Consider the following 18,958-nt stretch of genomic DNA (forward strand, 5'->3'; position numbering starts at 1 on the left):
GCATCACACAGTGCACACTGCAGATTTGTTGGGTGCACATTCATGATGCAAATCTCCCCCTGCATCGCATCCCAAAGGTGCTCTATTTGACTGTGATCTGGAGACTGTTGAGGACATTTGAGTACAGTGAACTCACTGTCTTGTTTAGGACACCCGTTTGAGAAGATTTGAGGTTTGTGACATGGCTTTATATCCTGCTACAACCAGCCATTAGACGATGGGTACACTGTGGTCAAAAAGGCACTGGGCATGGTCAATAACGATACTCAAGTAGTCTGTGGCATTTAAACGATGCCCAGTTGATATTAAGAGGCCCAAATTGAGCAAAGAAAGTTTCCTCCACGCCTTGGGGGCGACCGTGGTTCAGGGGGTTGGGAAGCTCATCTGTAACCGGAAGGTTGCGGTTTCGATCCCCCTGCGCTCTCTGTCCTGGTCGTTGTGTCCTTGGGCAAGACACTTTACCCTACCGCCTACTAGAGATGGACCGATCCGATATTACGTATCGGTATCGGTCCGATACTGACCTAAATTACTGGATCGGATATCGGAGAGAAATAGAAAATGTAATCCGATCCGAAGTATCACAAAATCACCTCACAAAATGCGCTACTTGGTGTAACCCAGCTCGGCGCATCGGAGCAGTATGTGTCACGTGATAGAACGGCTGTTGTCTGCCAGACCTGTCGGTGGTCTGTTGGAGCATTTGGAGCCTCGCTACATGCTTCCTAACGGTGGCATTTCATCTCTGCGAAAACTATCCCACAGAAGTAAAGCAAGTGTGTAAGTTCATCCCTGAATGTTTGCATAGTATTTCCACGTTAAGCTTAACAACTGATATATTGAGCCACAGCTGGACTGGCCATCGGAGTTCCATACTGAGGTGAAAAGGAAGCGATTTGTCCCGTACTTCAGCTAGAATTAAAAAATAGAGACAAAGCTGAAGTTATTCTGTCTTTGCTGCGCAGTTGCATCTACTTCTCTCATTCACTCCCCCTCCCTCTCCTGTTATTACTTCAAACATGAAACTGATCAACGATCAGCTGATCGGCTTTTCTGCCGCAAGTCCCGTCTTTCTTGTTTGTTTATCGCCCACTTTGCGCTAGAAAGAGGGACCAGCGGATAAACAACAGCAGCACGTTTAAGCGTGATAAGCTGTTGTTAGAATTTATTTAATGTTACTTTCTACACCAGGATCTTTTTCTACGTAGCTGACGGCTGGTAACTGTGCAGGGGCGGATCTAGCAAAGTTTAGCCAGGGGGGCCGATAGGGCATGAACAGGGAAAAGGGGGGCACAAAGACATACTTTTCTTTCTTATTCTCATTTAAAATATCTAGCTTTTAATAAATAATTATCTGAATCTTACACCCAAAATTTTAATCTGATGTAAAATGTATAGAAGTCCTATACTGTATATAGTAACTATTAAGTCTAATATACCCTAGTAAGCTAGTACTTTTTCCTTTGGGAATGTACAATCTGTGCAGTCTGCAATTCTGTTGAAGAAAGATGTTGAATCTATTTAATTATTCTTGAAAAATAATTGATTTCTGTGCATTTTTTTTCACACTGCATCAAATTAAAGTTGATTACGTCGATTAAGCATCATGAGGTGGAGGGTGGTTCCCTATTTTTTTTTTTTTTTTTTTTTTTTTTTTTTTTGCTGGGAGTTTTCAACCCTATTAGTTAGGTTGCTTACTCTTTAAAATACCAGAATAGGGAGGATGGAGTAGGTTTAAGTTTATTAGATTGATCAGTATTGCTGAACTATGAAATATTTTGGGTGCAGTGTATTTTTTGCACACAGGTATAACAGAATAGCTTTAGTGTTTTGTTTTTTTTAACTTGAGTTTGAACTTATACAAAATGCAGCAAGATATTTAAAAAAAAAACAGTTTTATTGATTAAAAAATACACTATATCGGATTCATATCGGTATCGGCCGATATCCAAATTAATGATATCGGTATCGGACATAAAAAAGTGGTATCGTGCCATCTCTACCGCCTACTGGTGTTGGCCAGAGGGGCCGATGGCGCGATATGGCAGCCTCGCTTCTGTCAGTCTGCCCCAGGGCAGCTGTGGCTACAACTGTAGCTTGCCTCCACCAGTGTGTGAATGTGAGAGTGAATGAATAGTGGAATTGTAAAGCACTTTGGTTGCCTAGAAAAGCGCTATATAAATGCAATCTATTATTATTATTATTATTATTATTATTATGACAGCACCAGCCCGAACCATTAATTCAAAGCAGGACAGATCCATGCTTTGTAAAATTGTGAAATTCTGACCATACCATCCAAACTTCATTGCAGAAATTGAGATTCACCAGACCAGACAATGCTTTTTATTATCTGGTTTTGTTGAGCTTATGTGAATTGTATCCTCAGTTTCCTGTAGTCCATCTGCTTTGAGGTTTGGCATGTTGTGTGCGGTTGTAATGCCGGTTTATTTGATTAACTGTTGTCTTCCTAATACCTCAAAGCGATCTGGTCATTCTCCTCTGTGCTCTGGCATCAACAAGGCATTTTCCACCAAAGGACTGTCTCTCACTCGATGTTTTCTCTTTTTCAGATTCTCTGTGAACCCTAGAGCTGGCTGTAGATCAGGAATTTCTAAAATATTGAGATAGCTGGTCCCATGATGCCATGTTCACAGTCACTGAAATCAGATTTCTTCCCTATTCTTAAATTTGGTTTGGTGAAGTTCAAAACCAATTTGTGAATTTGCTTGTAATTACATCTAATACAGTGCATATGTTCCTAATATAACAGATTCATCTTGACCATGTCATGTCTAAAATCTTTGAGTTGCTGCCATGTGATTGGCTGACTAGATATTTGAGTTAAAGAGCAGTTGAACAGGTGTACCTAATGAAGTGTCCAGTGAGTGTATACTCTAATCAGTTCAAGAGGGACTATCAAGACTACTAATGAAAATAATCAGGAATTGCAGGCCTGACCTTTTTCGATTATTAACCTTTTATTTTTTGTTTCCAGAGCTTAGCATTTACACTTGCTGAGTACATTTCCATCATAATGGGCAGAAATGATACCCGCCAACATGTGTTCAAAGTTATGATAATAAGCAATGTTCTTTGTAGCGGCTGAATTTATTTTCTTTGCCATTAACTTGACTCAAACCCCAAAAATGGACATGGAGGTAAGCTCAAAACAAACAATCACATAAAAATCACATTTAGAAAACATCATTTGGCAACCACAGCATCCTTTAGAGATGGCAGGATACTATAGGAACAAAAAGGGACAAAGAAAAACCACCAAACATACGTTTAGGGCCAGTGATGGAAGAGCCGACATTGAGTGCTCGGGAGGAGGAAGAGGAGGAGGAGGAAGAGGAAGAGCAAGCCCTGACTGGAAAAGAGGATTTGGCTCTGCGTGTGGTTGGGACAACTAGCCGTGAGCGTTTGATGGGGATCACAGCTCGGGTCGGAGGCACAACACGGCCGTGGTACTCAAACAGTCTGAAGACACATGAAGAATAAAGTTGTAGCAACAGAAATATTCCAAGAGTATTACAATACAGAGAAATAACAAAACAAAAAAAGTGGGGATATAACTCTGTAATCACTATGGGACCTGAACAGCAAGTGGGTTTTTTTTTTCCTTGTTTTTGGTCAGATGTTTTTATTCAAGCAGCAAGGAACACTTACAAAGCACCTAATAGACATGCTGCAAAAGATGTCTGAATGATAGAGGTACACATTGAACAATGCCACAGCAATTCAATCAAAGCCTGTTCCCAGTTGCCTTTGACATATCAAATTGCCAAAATAGCAATAATGACTCAAAGCTGAAGGATTCTGCTCTTGGGGATATTGCAAAGAAGAGGAAGTAAACAAACCAATGAAAATGTCAGAATGAAGATACATTCTGTGCCTTGCCAGCGCAAATGACCAGCCGGGGGACTATCTGACATTCAGTACCCGGCTATGCGGATAAAAGCATCATTAGTAAGCCCAACGGAGAGGAATAAAAACCTCCTCAATATGACATTCATTATGCCTGTGATAATGTAGTTACTTTGCCTCAGAAGGAAATGGGGCCATTCTGCTCAAAAATCATCTTTATTCAAGATGGGAAATGGGGAGAAAGGATGTGTATACTAAGGGCAAAATATCGGGAGGAAAGGGACTGGTTGAAAAAAGAAAAGTTGCAAATGACAAAGACGTGTGTTATTTACCAGTGAGACAACATTTTTTTTTAAACATACCTACTGTAGAAGTCATCTCTGTAGTAGTCGTAGTCAAATTCATAACCACTGTGGAAATAAAAGAGAACATTTCTATTTTTCTTTGATTTTTTGTGCACAAAATCATAAAACAATAAAGGAAGAAAATGACGGTGCAAATACATTTAGACTGAATTCTTTATTCAGTGCTGTCCTAAAAGACTATCACTGGAAAATTCCTTCTTGTTAAGATTTGATGTGTGGTTTCTTAACTGAGCTGAGCACTGGAATCAAATTTCCTTTAATCCGTTTAAAAAATGAAATGCAACAACAACAAGTTTGCCTCATTATGTTGCATTTCTTTCTTGGTTGGCTATAGCGGTAAACTTACCAGATTCCCATCAAACTAGAAAGCGAGGTAATGCAGGCTATTTCTACAAACAACTGCTGACAACAGGAAGCTTCCGTTCTCGGCTACAAATTACACTGTGATAAATCTGACACAACAGGAGTGGCCTTAAGACTTCTTCCACGATATGCACGAGTTCCTGATGGTTGTATTTTGATTACTTTTCAAAAATTCAGGATAAAAGAAAGCAGGAATCAAAAGAGCTTGAGAGACGGTGGGCAGCTCAACACTGCTCACAGCTACAGAGCTTACTCTTCCATTTTGGAAAAAGAAAGGAAGCAGCGACAGTAAAACTCGAACAAACTTGATAAATGTAGAGAAATTAAAGCACTGTCATTTACAATATTGTGCCTAACGAATTCATTTTCATGAGTATTTTCAATAACTGTGTGTGTGTGTGTGTGTGTGTGTGTGTGTGTGTGTGTGTGTGTGTGTGTGTGTGTGTGTGTGTGTGTACGGGTATTAACATCTTCATGGGGACCAAAAATTGGTAGTTTACTATACTTGTGGGGACAAACAGCCCTCGTGGGCTGTTTGAAGGCATTTTTGAGACTCAAAATGTGGTTTTTGTGTCAGGGTTACAATTAGGTTATAGTTCTGTTTAGGGTAAGGGTCAGGGTTAGCCATTCATTTTTGATGGTTAGGGTTAGGGGTAAGCGGCTAGGGAAAGCATTATGTCAATGAGATGTCCCCACAAGGATATAAATACACACATGTGTGTGTGTGTGTATGTTGCATAGTGCTGCCATCTTCCTGCCCCTAACACACAGGTCTGAGAGAGCAATCTCTTTTCTGGATTTGGAGGCAAAACTCAGGCACAAATGTTTGAATTCTTTTGCAAATTTAAAAAGAAAAAGAAAATCTGAGCTCTATAATGATGCAGGCCACTCTGTTCCCGTTGCATTGCTCACTGTGATGTGAAGAGTATTTCATCTATTGTTACCCCAGCACCTCGGTACAGCCTTCACATTAAAGTTGTGTGATTAGAGTGCCTGACTACCAAAAGGCGCGCGGTTCTAATCAATTCACAAAAGGCTGAAACAAAGGAAATTTGTCCAGCTGCTAGCTGTCGTCTTCCCAAACCTCCCCTCCTGCCTTTTAATAAGCATCCCCACTGGCCAACGGCAAGAATACAGATGAAAACACTGTGGTTCATGACAGCTTCCTTCCTAATGTAACAGATTTGTGTTGCTGGATAGTTGTTAAGCTCGAAGTACACTTTTACAGCTTTTGGGCTAACAACCAATTAGCAGTAAAAGCAAGACAGCGCACAAGAATCGTCAACTATGATGAATAAGTAGCTCCCTTTACAGATACGATCTACTATGAAGATTGGATCTTTGACACGTTTCAGCACGTTTACCCAGGCAGCATGTTTGATGAAATCTCTTCAAAATCAGTCTGGCACATAAAACTGCTACAAAACCACAACATGACCGTTTTACTTAACATACAAACATAAAACGTGTTTTGTCAGATTTTATTAAATTTTAGTGAGATAGTTTAAATAGGTAGAATTTGTTATGTGTCTGTTGTGTTCCTTCTCATTTTCAAATCCTCTAGTAAAAGAGTTCCCAAACTCTTGTTCTTATCTTATTATCTTTTTTATCCTAAATAACATATAATCATGCAAAAAAATAATACTAATAAACCTTTCATAGCCTCATGACTCAATACCAGGTTCTAAAATTATTTAAACACACCATCTCACTTATTTAACAACAACTAAGCCGACATGTTGAAGCAGTGTGAGAAAACCAAGGAACACCCAATGATTCATTAGCTTCAAGTTATTATAGCTTGTATAATAACTTGAAGTAATTGTTTTTTGTATGATAATCATATACGACTGTCTTACATCATTGTGTAGGAATTTTGGTCACCTTCTTTACAGTGTTGCTTCAGTTTATTGAGATGTGCAGACATTTATTTATGCACAGCTCTCTTAAAGTCCCACCACAACATTTCAGTAGGGAGTCAGTTCTGTTGTAGATTTGCTGCTAGGCTTGATATGTGCATTGCCCAGATTCAACCAAGCTTTAGCCGTGGGACAGATGGCCTTACATTTGACTAAAACACGTTGGTATACAGAGGAGTTTATGGTAAACGCAGGGACTGCATTTTCAAACCAAGTCTAAATAACCACCCCTTCACTACGGTGCTTGACAGCTGGTATGAGGTGTTTGTGCTGATGCATTTGGTTTTTACCAAACATGACACTGCATTATAGTCAAACATTGTCAGTTTGGTGTCATCTGTCTAAATGACATTGTCCTAGAAGTGGTTTGTTCACAAGATTTCCAGAAGAATGCAAACCAAAGCTGTGCTGCTGTTTTCTTTTTAGAGAGAAGACACTTTGTTGTGGCAAACCTCCCAAACAAACCATACTTGTTCCATTTTGTATTCTGGTGAACTTTAACATTTTAACAAGCTAACTGAGTCAGAGATGTATCTTGTGGATTTTTTGACAATCTTGAATGCTCCAGACCAGCAAACTGTCAAAACCTCTGCTCTTATGGGGGCGCTCACACTTGCTGATTATCAGTTAATCAAGTGCGTTTGATTAACAGCACCTGGCTGCTACTTACCCTTTTAATTCTGATTGAAGCAATAAGTGTGCACTAAATTTTTCAAAGAGTCCTGCCAAACCTGTCTGTTTCACACGACTGTGTAAGCTTTTAACAGAGGGTCTGCTGGGTTGATCCTGTTACTTTGGGACAGAATATAATATAGACAGAATTTGGTCATGTTTCCAGTCTGTGTCTTAAACTATGTAAATCATATTCAAAGCCCCCGCAGGAAGAGACATTTCCCAAAACTATTCCTTTAAAAGCCTGATGTGGTGTTATTTTGTATTTTTATTATACTGGTAAGATGTAAGCCAAGCAACTTTGTGTGGACTTTTTTTTTTTGTTTTGTTGTTGTTTCTTTCAACCAGATGACAAAAGAGCAAAGTGTGTAACAGCAACAGACAAAAAATGGCACTAATAGCACAAGTAGGGAATTGGCTGTTTCTCCTTAAGAGCACAGCCTGCCAGAGAGGATCATAAACACATATTTTACAGACAGCAGAGGCAGAGGGTACAACAGAAAAAGTAGGTCAGGAAAGGAACATCCACTTGACACTCTAAAATAAGAAAAACATGTTTCACCTGTAGAGGGATGAGAGAGGCCTCTTGGAGCCCATCTTAGGCCTGTACGGTTTGGGCTCTCCAGCCATGTTGATATCTGGAGAAAAAAATGAGAGTTGAAGTCATGGTGTGATAGAGAAGCAGTTTATAATATAAAGATCATCCACAACATACAGTTGGATCCACATATATTTGGACAATTGCACCAATTTGTGTCATTTTGCCTTTGTACACCATCGCAGACAATACATTTTCAACTTCAGTTCAAGGGCTTTAACAAAAGAACTGCATTAATAGTTCAGGAGGCAAATGTTCAAAGGTAATTGGAAAATTGTTAAAGAGTTTTATGTCCAGGTGAACTCTTAAATCAAGAACACTCCCGAGGAGGTAGGAGTATCACTGTCAAGGTCTACAATCAATAGAAGCCTTCATGAGTAGAAATAAAAAGAATTTACAACAAGGTGCAGACTACTGGTTAAACTCAACAAGAAGGCCGGATTAGAATTTGCCAGAAAACATCTGAAAAAGCCTTTAGTTCTGGAAAAATATAATTTCTACAAGGCAAGACAAACTTGAGTGATGGGGCGACACAAGTATGACGGAGAGAAGCAGCTCATGATCCGAAGCATATTATCTGTCAGACATGGAGGCAATGTTACGGTGTGGGCATGTATGGCTGCCAGGGAAACCGAGCCAAAGTGCTGATTGATGTGACTGCTGGTAGAAGAAGCAAAATGTGCACGGGGCTGTACTCTCTGCTCACATTCAGCCAAATGCAGCCAAACTGCTCAGACAGTGCTTCATAGTGCAACTGGATAATGACCCAAAGCAAGCTGCACCCAAGAAACCCAAGAGTTTCTCAAGAGACAGAAATTGGATATTCTTCAATGACCAAGTCAGTCAGCTGATCCCAGTCCAGCAGAGCATGCTTTTCAGCTACTGAAGACAAAACTGAAGGCAGAGACCCACAAACGAGCAGCTACTGAAGGTGGCTGCAGTAAAAGCCAAACAGAGCATCTGAAGGGAGAAAACACAGCAGCTGGTGTTTGTTATGCAAGTATAAAAAATAATACTTATATCTAAAATAATTTTATCTTGTCCAACAGTTTTTTAAGCCTCTGAAGTGAGAGACTGTATAAAGACAGCTGCAATTTAAAAAATGTTCAAGAGGGTTTTAATTAAAAACAACCAACATGATTTTTTCTGTCATTTAAGGTATCATTTGGTTAATATCAATGCAAATATTGTAGATATTTTCTCTGATAAAACATAACTTGATTTTCCAAGCACTGTAATTTTACCTAAATGTTATACAAAAATTAGTTTTCTGCTTAGACTGGAAATATTCTACATGTGTGAAAAAAAAATTAATATTTATATTGTAATGAAGGACGCAGATGCTTAGATCACAATATTATTTTTGATTTGAATATTTGCATAAACACATTTTAATCCTCTATATTCATATACATGTTATGACAGATGGAAGTAAATCTTTAATGTTTTAAGTGCTTATTCATGATGGTCATTCATGAGTACAGCTTTTTTTTCCCTGGATGACCATAAACTTTTATTTTTATGAAACCAAAAGACTTCAAAGCAACTCACACCCAAAGCTTTTTAAAGAGTGGCACAAATAAAATTGTTGCCAAGGAGACAACAGGATAATGGCAAATAAAGGGTAAACATATCTTCATATGTACACTGTAATAATTTTTACAGTTATATTCTTATAAAAGCACTATACCTGCCTGACTGCAGGAGCAATTTTTTAGCCTGTCCTGCAGAATACCACATCATACGATGTAGCACAGTCTTTATAAAGAGGCTCTCTGGGCATTTTCAAGCTCCTAAGAATTTTTGTTTAAAGGTTTGAACAAATTACAAACTGCATTTTTATGAGATTATCAGTGTGACAGTGTTTTCATTCAGAATTGCCATATTATGGGCCAGGGCTCATGTACTGTAGCAGTGTACATTCATCCCCACTGAACTAGACATTCAGCAGAAACTGAGAATTTTTAAATTGTATGATCCTCACCCTCAGATCTCATGTATTAAAAGGAAGTTTATTTAAAGTTTCTTAGCTGAATGGTCAAAGTGGGTTTTGAAGATGAAAGATGCTGTGAAAAGTGGGCCAACACCGTTTTAAATTAAAGAGCAGCAGTAATAGTAAGAGGGTGGTTGCTAGCTAAAGCTAATTACGTCTCGTAGCATTTCTGAGTGCATGACCATATCAATGGGATCAAATTAAAAAGAGAGAGAGAGAGAGAGAGAGAGAAAGAGAGAGAGAGAGAGAGAGAGAGAGAGAAAAGGTCAGTTTGTGTTTGTCATTAAAAACATTTATAACAGTCAGGATGTTATGGAGTATTCATTGCTACTTTTCTGTTCCCGTTTCCTTATTAACGCAGTTATTCGATTTTATATGAAGAACAGACTGAATATAAAAGTGTAAACCTGCATTCTTTCTAGTGGCCAGGAGGTGGCGATCCTGGGGAAATGAAAAACAAATCCAGTTGTGTAGAAGTCTATCAGAAAACAATCATCTAAGTTATGTTATTTATGATCTCCTTAAATGTTTTTCTGATTAATGTTTAGTGTCTACCTTTAACTTTAAGACTTCTGTAACACAGCAGAACATATATTTTTGTAAATTATGTAAATTATGGCCCCATTTGGAGTAAAATAGACGATAAACAATGCCATGCTTTGGGGCAGGCCTGCATTACAACTAGAGAGCTGCTGCCATATGAGCATTTGGCATTCTTAATTTGTAGGTCAGATTCAAATTCCTCAATTTAAGGTTTCCAAAAACAGCTGATGATGTCATAATAGCTACGTCCACCCTTTATATACAGTCTATATTTGGAAAAGAGCCACAAATCTTATCCCAAATGTTCTTATAGTTTAATTAGTTAATAGTCGATCAATGAAAATTCATCTAATAAGACTTATCTATAGATTGTCTAGTGTATAACATGTAAAAACCCATTTGAAAAAGCCTTCCTCTATTTTCTGTTTTAATAGGTGTGAAATAGCAGCAATCTCATCAGAGATGAGGAAGTAGTGAAGAGCTTTTCTTAGTTTGAGCTGTCTGAGTGCCTATAGGGCTCTGTGTGATGAAACTAACCAGGTGAACTGGGGTACAAAACATTGATTCATTTAATGATTTCACTTCACTTCACTGTAACGCTCAAACAGACAGTGCATAGTTTGCAAGATTTTGTAAGAGCCTCAAAACAACCGAGACTCTGACTGTGCAAAAAAGGAACTTCAAGTAAATATTAGGACAGTGTTCACTCAGCTAAACAAAACAACAAAGAAATCCCCTTCAAATGCATTAGCAGACAGCTGTGACTCATCTGCACACACCTCATGACTACTGCCATGATTGACAGCCCCTTCTACCTGCCAAGAACGCCGGCGCATTAAACCCGGCTGGTATCACACCGCGTTTAGTCTGTCGACTTTCCGACGTTGCTTCTGCTCAGATTCTGCTCAATCAGCCTCGAGTGCTGCTCAAGGTCATACACAAAAAACACAAACAAAAATCAAAACGCCACCTTCCCACGCATACACACAAACAAACACAGGCGTGAACCGACAAAGCAGCAACAGAGATCCCTTTCTGATGGATGAGTCACCCTTGAGTTGCAGAGATAAAACATCAGCTTTGGGAATCATGCAGCAGCAAATGTCATGACTGGAGCTGGAGTCAAGTTGTTGTGCCTAAAGGGTTGCAGTCGCAGTTTTTTGGGCTTTTTCTTCCAGAGGTGGGGTAAGCATGAACTCTCTGCTGCAATATTAATGCACCAAGCTTATGAATTAAAGAATGGAAAATATCTCAGATAAATCCAAGCACTTCTCTCAGATTCACATTTTAACACAGAGTCCTGCAGCTGCAGATGTGTCTGGATCTTCCATCACATTGTCTGCAGAATCACCATGGGTGCAATGGTTGGAGCCCAGACTTTCTCGCTCTTTCTCATTCTCTTGATTTCCTCCTTTCCTTCCTTGCTCTCCCTAATGGACTAATGGAGTGGGGGGATGTATCGCTAGCTCTCAGGTGCACAGGGACAGCTGTATCATTATCATTAGGACACAGGAAGACGTGAGGAATGGTTCGCACTGTAAAGCCTGCTCTTCTCTGGGCCCCTGCTAGGGTCATTAAAGAGAGAGTGGAGCACTAAAAAGCACTCTAAAATGAACACTGTCACCTCACAACACCCCTTCCCTCCACATCGCAACAGACACACACTGAGTCTCTGATTAATTACAGTCATTATACTAATCATATACAAAAGTCGCATGAATAAGTATATGTGTGCTTGCAGCCTGACTTGTTTGTGCGTGTATTCATAAAAAGTTGAAGCGGGAGATAGAGGAGATAGAGCCTGTGTTGCTAAGCAATAGCCACTTAGGACTTGATTGATACTATAAACTGCATGCGGCATCGCATTGAAGGGGAATATAAAAATGTACTTTGCTGAAGCCATTATGTCCAGGTTGGCCACAAAAACCTATCACAGAGGTGAACTCAAAGTAGAAGAAAGTCTGTCTCAGACACTGTAAAAACACTGGCCGCCCTCTTAACTCCAGAGAGCATACTCCTATTGGCGCTGCTACAATGCAGAATGCACTGCTGTCAGAATATGATGAACAACGCACTTCTACTCACTTTATCAAGTATGCCTGTTCAAATGCTTTTTAAAGCAAATATCTAATCAGCTAGTCACATAGCAAAAACTTAAGGCATTCAGGCACACAGACATGGTCAAAACAACCTACTGAAGCCCAACACGAGCATTAGAATGAGTATGGACAGTGATTTAAGTAAGTTGGAAAGTGTCATAGCTGAAATGGTTGATGCCAGAGAACTGCTTTGAGCTCACAGGAAGGCGACAATAACTAAAATACCAAAGGTATCCAGAAAACCTTCAAACAGATGGTCTACAGCAGCAGAAGACCACACAGTGCCATCAGTGTCAACAATTCACAAAGGCTCAGAATTGGGTGTAAACAGCTTGAAAGCACTGATCCATGCTGCCTTGTATCAACAGTCCAGTAATGGTGTTAGGGATATTTTGTTGGCACACTTTGGGCCTCTCAGTATCAGTTGAGTATTGTTTTAAAACCACAATCAGCCTGAGCATTGTTGCTAACCATGCTCATTTCTTTATGAAGAGTGTACCAGTCTTCTGACGGCTGCTTCAAACAGGACAATGTGCCTTTTCACACAGCTCAGATCATCTCAAGCTGGTTTCTTGAACATAACAATGCGTTCATTGTACTCAAATGGCTGCTACAGTCACAACATCTCAATCCAATAGAGCACCTTTGAATTTCCGAGGAATGTTTCCATCAGCCTGTTGCATCTATGTCATGAAGAATTCAAGCTTTGAAGGCAAAAGGTTACAGTTACAGTTTTATTGTTCAGAAATATTTAGTTTCAGTGTTCATGTCATGGTTCACTGTGTGGCAGACAGGAAAAGGACCCCAGTGCAGGAGACGAGACTGACTTAAACTTGCAGCTTTATTGCTCTACTTCAGCAGAAACAAACAAACAAACAAACAAACAAACAACAAACCAAAAACAAACAAAAAAACTCAGATCAGGCAGAAACTAGGAAATAGCTAGGCGCTTGGGAAGAGACTTGGAACAATCTGCAAACACAGCTAGAGGGGAGAACGCAACAAAGAACAGGAGGAGATGCATACAATATAGAGACAGCAGGAGATATACAAAAGGGAACTAATGTAATAAAACAAGAACCAGGAAATAACAAAGTCACATTTACAAACACTTGAAACAGTCACACAGACACAAATTTATAAAATTTTATATTTATTTTATATTTATTAAATAACATTTTTTATAGCTTTTCTTTATGTTAGCTAGTTTAGTTACATTTTGTTTGGTTACAGTGTGTTTTTTAAAATTTTAATCTGGTTAAGTAAATGTTTTCATTGGCTGTTTTTAGCTAACTAAAGCACTCAACAGATATTTTGTCGTTAAGTGCTCCAGTATGCTCACCAGCTAGTTACTAACTTCAGCTGTCTGCTGAAACAACCAAAGACTTTTATACACTTCATAGGGAGGGTGATAATTATCGGCAGGCTGATAATTCTTATGTTCACTTCACATTTTGATACTGGTTCAAGTGTTAATAACAGAAGGACAAGGACATCTGCCAGGGCCAATGACACTATCTCACTATGTTTTAAAAAGTCATTCAGATCCACACAAGAAATTCATCAGGCTTCTTCCTCTTCCTTTCCACTGCCTGTACAACAAGTCTCACAAAATATCAGCTTTATAGTCTTTGTGCGATTCTGCTAAAATACACAAACAGATAGTCAAATGGTACTGAAAGCATTATCTCCACAGAGCATCTGCATCCTTTCAGGAAGTAATACGACTACAAATAAAACTACCTCTGTGGATGCTACACAAGTATTTCCTAAACCTGAGCACTGCACAACAGCAGCTTCTCACTAATGCGTAACTGATATTCCCTGTTTACACTTTTTAAGACTTTAAAAATCTAGGAATTTCAGTACTAACATAATTACTTTTTTCGTGTAATTTGGTGCATTTTCTCTCATAAACTTCTCAACTAACCTCCCTCTTCTGCAACTCCATATTAACATTTCTACCTACAATGGTACGTCCTATTATTTACTGTGCAACGTGAAATATTCCAGCCATGTTTTTCTGTCTCACACAGTCAGTTTGTAAGTCACAGTCTCAAAAGCTGAAGTGGTGTTTTCACACTGTCTTCCCTCATCTGTGTAGAAGATGAAAGGGCCAATAGCCGACTTTACAAGACCTCATTTCAGCTGAGCGTCTCCTACAGAAAAGCTGCAACTGAGCTCAGTAACAGTTCTATCTATCCACAGTGGCTCCTTCAAGAATACAATCATCTGCACCTCAGGGGCCCTCTGACTCACTTTGGATTTATTCATATTAATGAGGCTGTGCTGAATTACCTATGAGTGCTTCGCCGTGTTACTGCTTGCATGCATGTCTGTTTTAGTTAGATACTGATCCCTCAGCTCACCGTGTCCTTCGTAACTTTCCCATCCGGAGACATGATAACTGGACTGGGCACAGACAAAGGGAGTCATAGCACAGGCTAAATCTGAATCAGACGAGCCTGCTTTTAAAAGTAAAAAAAAAAAAAAAAAGGAAATGGAAATTGATGCATAACCCCTCCGCTGCCTCTATTTAGCCAAGCGTAAGCTGAATCACAGAGCACTCGCAATTTTCCTCTTGAGTGAGGTTACTTTGATATGTGATAATACATTTGAAGAGACTTTACAAAGCAACTGAACATTTAACACTGCCGTCCTTCAGTGTTCTCGCTGTAAAAACAAAACAATTATGACAGAGGAGGTGAGTGCTGTAGTAATACAATATCACCTGAGAAAATAAATGGGAGAAAACATTACCTTCCTCAGCTAATGCCAAAACATAATCTTTTGGCAGGCAAAGGATCAATTCTGGCACAGAACAAACTCCCATCTCTGCGGAGTCTACACGCATCCTGAGAGCAGGTGAGCGATATTTGATTAAGAGATCATCCAGGCACCTGCATGAATACAAATGTGCCACTAAGAGACATCCTGCATGACAGCGGCCGCAGATTCAATCTAGGCTGTGTTCTCGCGCCCTGTAAATCTGACAGAGCAGACTTGAATAATCTCCGATCACAGCTCATCGGCACAGGCAGCTCTTTTTCGTTTTGTGACACCTGAAAGTGCATTTTCTCAAATGGAGCAGGGTGACTGAAAGGTTGAAAGAGAAGACACGAATGTGCCGCTGGGCGTTTGACTGCTCACACATGCGGACATCATCATCTCTGGTTCACATAACTATATTTAGTGGATGATATATTGTCCCAGAAATAATACCAAGAAATGATGTTAATGTAATTTTCAAACCATTTTAAGCCAGTTATCCAATAATATTAATATAAAAACAAAGACCTATTAATTCTTAAGGATATTCAGTCTGGAAGTTGATGACCTGATTACTGTGACAGAAAGAGACTGCTACTGCTCACAATGAAAATGGAGCGTGATTTACAGTCGCAAGGGATGACAATGGGATTAGATCTGAACTGAATGTTATTACAAACCATCTATTTTCATATTAGGCTACATATATTGTAGACTACATTACACGATGCAATAAAACACTACTTCTTCTCTCGATTTAACACACATTTATTCGATTTAGAGCTGATTTCACAAGAAAAGTCTCTGACCTGAGTTGTGGATCACAGCGATAGTCAGATGTTCATAAATGAATCATCTGTGGTGGGAACTTCTTGAGTGTTTTAACCGAGAAAAATTTCATGATGTTAAGCCGTATGAAGCGAAGCAGACTTAATATGTTGTGGCATTTTAATTTGGAAAGGCTCAAAGCTTCTGCTGAATGGTCAGCCATGTTAAGGATATCAACCTGGATTTTTCCCGGGCGGATTTCGGATGCTGTCCTCTCCCTGTGTCTGTGTGATTCCCCTCCCACTCTGTTTTTCTCCGACAGTCCAAGGACTGCGAGTGTGTGTTTGTCTGAATCTCAGTTTTAGCCTTATGTTGGACTAACGATGCTAAGTTTGAAAAGTTGGAGATAAAAAGAATAAATGGATGTGGTGAGAGTGCCATTTAAAGACAAACTATACCCAGGCATCACATGTGTTCTCCCATGGATTATACTAAGATACCAACAATCCTGCACACTCATATATTACAGTAGTGACTTGTCAATAACAAAGTATCAATACTTTAAAGTGTACCCTGCTTTATCATTTATTTACCACACCAAAAATTACAGTAGATGACCTTAAACTTTTGCCTGGAAAGCCTAATCTCATCAGGCAGTGTTTAACGAGAAATCACCCACAAACAAGAAGTAGGAACTTTCTTTTGTACAGTTGGACTCTTTTTTGCAACCACAGAAGTCGCCCCCTGCTGGTCAACACTGGCCTCTCTTTTCAGACCAGGAGGCTACATCCTATCTTTTGTATATTTATGACACCCAAATGTTTGCTCTGCTGTTAATACTTTGTTTCAGCCTGTAAACTTTTACCTGAAAACCAGGTTTCAGGAGTATTCGCCTTTTGCGTCTACCATTTCCTGAGTTCTGGCAATTCAATCAATGCTAGTTTAAAAAAAGGCACATCTCCATGATTTGACAGCGTGGATGTGTTGTGACAGGCAAGATACTGAAAACGTGTGTACTGCAAAACACAGAAATCGGTGCTGTGTGAACTAATTTTTGAAGGGCTCAGGTGTGACTGATGTTCATTTATATGTAAAAGTCCAGCAGCGTTGATAAAACCATCAAAGCCGGCAAAGAATCTGAAGGTAAACTGATCAGAGATATAAACTGAATTATCTACTGCATTAACATATTCTTAGTATGTATGCAGACATAACACTAAAGCAGTGAATCCTTTCCTCAATACACCTAGGAAGTCTCGGTTAATATCTTGAGGTACAAGTTGTTGACGATGATGACATGTATACCTTTCTACTTTTGTTCTGCAAAATATCGCCATTCCTATAAAAACACACAAAAAAAACAATGCCATGCACTCTCAATAGCATGCCAAAGCATCAGGTGATGATAAAACCCTATCCAAAACGTAGGCCAATCAGAAACTTGCAAACATTAATAGTGCACACAGTCTGACCTCAGAAAAAAAGACATAAAGGCACATGCTTTTGAAAAAAAAAAGTATTTTCCCTAAAATGCTGCTTATATTAGCACAGGGCCTAAAAGAGAAATAATAGGGTGACTTCTCGTTATAGATTGTGTTTTAAATGTCCCAGAGTTTACTTGTACTCTTCATTGAAAAATCATTTAAAAGAACCTGATAGTTTGTATTTAGCTGTTAATAATTTAGAGCTTCATGCCATCCAGGTGTAGCACTGAGTCCTTATTCTATATTCTATGAGAAAAACATCCATAAATTATCCTTCCTGGACCAGCAGTGCCCACAATAGCTCCTCCCTCACTCCAAGCTCCATAGCAGCTTAACTAACATAGTTACGCTTGATTTATAGTACCCACATCCAATCTACAGCCTATGCTGTAGCTTGACCTGCGCCTCCCCAAAATATGTTACTACATGTCGCAGCGATGCAGCAGCTGTGACAGGTCTGACTGGTGGTAATATGCAATGTAAGCGCAGTACATTGATTAGCACACGGCTCGTGACTCTGTGAAACAAAATGTAACAGGCTGTAATTGTATTTAGTGTGCCCATTATTCTACTGCAACAGCTAGTATTCTGCCAGTGTGGACACAGGCTGTTTTTCTTGTTGTCACAGCTCTGTGTGACATTATGTGAATAGAATCAAATGTGTATAAAATATTCTCTCTTCCCTGCGCTTGATTAAAAGTAACAGTTGTTCAATATTTACCAGCTCCGAGTTAAAAATGATCAGCTGAGTTTCACTTGTAAGGACGGAGCAATGCAGACGGACCAGCTCACAATGTCACGCACTGTGACAGGGATTCAATGCAGTAGTATAAATGAAGCTGTAACTTTGCTTTTTTGTTAGATCTGTGACCAGGTAATTACTGGAAGATATCTTTTATCTCAAAATTCCCTGTAAGTCGCTTTGATTTAGCTCATTCTTACTAATAGGAATTTGAAATAGCTTCTCATACATGTTTCAATGTGAAGTCAAATGCAGTTAGAGTGAATTTAAGATTGGACTGCTTTAATGAGCTACTGACATATATGAATCATCCTGTCAATATCAAATACTTTAGTCTTAACCTGCTTGCAGGACTCCCACCCAAGAAGTGTATTGTAATTAATCTGTCAGCTCTCTTTGAACAGCATGGCTCCGTCTAACCATGTAGTTATTCCAATATGGATGAGGACCTCAGGGCTTAGACAGTTTTTGTTGTGGGGATACGGGGATTAATCGCTCAACAGCTTGTCCTTCCTTAATGAAATCTGTGTACTTTACTCTTTTGCCCTTTTCAGGAAAATGGTTTCCTGGCAGTGCATAAATTTGGCAGCCTGTCTTTAAGCTCCTGAGCATCTAATGAAATTATTTGACCTGCTGATCTATGAGTCATTTAGAAGAATGTGATGTTAGGCCACTGAACTTCCAAGTTGACTGGACTCTAAATATCACATTGGCGATATAACTATTAGTAGGCGGATGTTCATAAGCACAAAAGGCAACATTCTGATGCCACT

At 39.3% G+C, this 18,958-nt stretch overlaps 1 protein-coding gene across 3 annotated transcripts in view; it reads right to left on the reverse strand.

Annotated features, from left to right (window-relative positions):
• Positions 1-18,958, reverse strand: part of LOC134617345 (RNA-binding Raly-like protein) — a 58,584-nt gene that overhangs the window by 7,657 nt on the left and 31,969 nt on the right. For all 3 annotated transcript variants that reach the window (XM_063462556.1, XM_063462557.1, XM_063462558.1), the window contains 3 exons: positions 7,752-7,827; positions 4,233-4,280; positions 3,290-3,483 (listed from right to left, as the gene is read on the reverse strand). In XM_063462556.1, coding sequence (XP_063318626.1) covers positions 3,290-3,483; positions 4,233-4,280; positions 7,752-7,827 — 318 coding nt within the window. The remainder of the gene's footprint in view (positions 1-3,289; positions 3,484-4,232; positions 4,281-7,751; positions 7,828-18,958) is intronic.

The sequence above is a fragment of the Pelmatolapia mariae genome, linkage group LG18, assembly GCF_036321145.2.
Source record: "Pelmatolapia mariae isolate MD_Pm_ZW linkage group LG18, Pm_UMD_F_2, whole genome shotgun sequence".
NCBI lineage: Eukaryota > Metazoa > Chordata > Actinopteri > Cichliformes > Cichlidae > Pelmatolapia > Pelmatolapia mariae.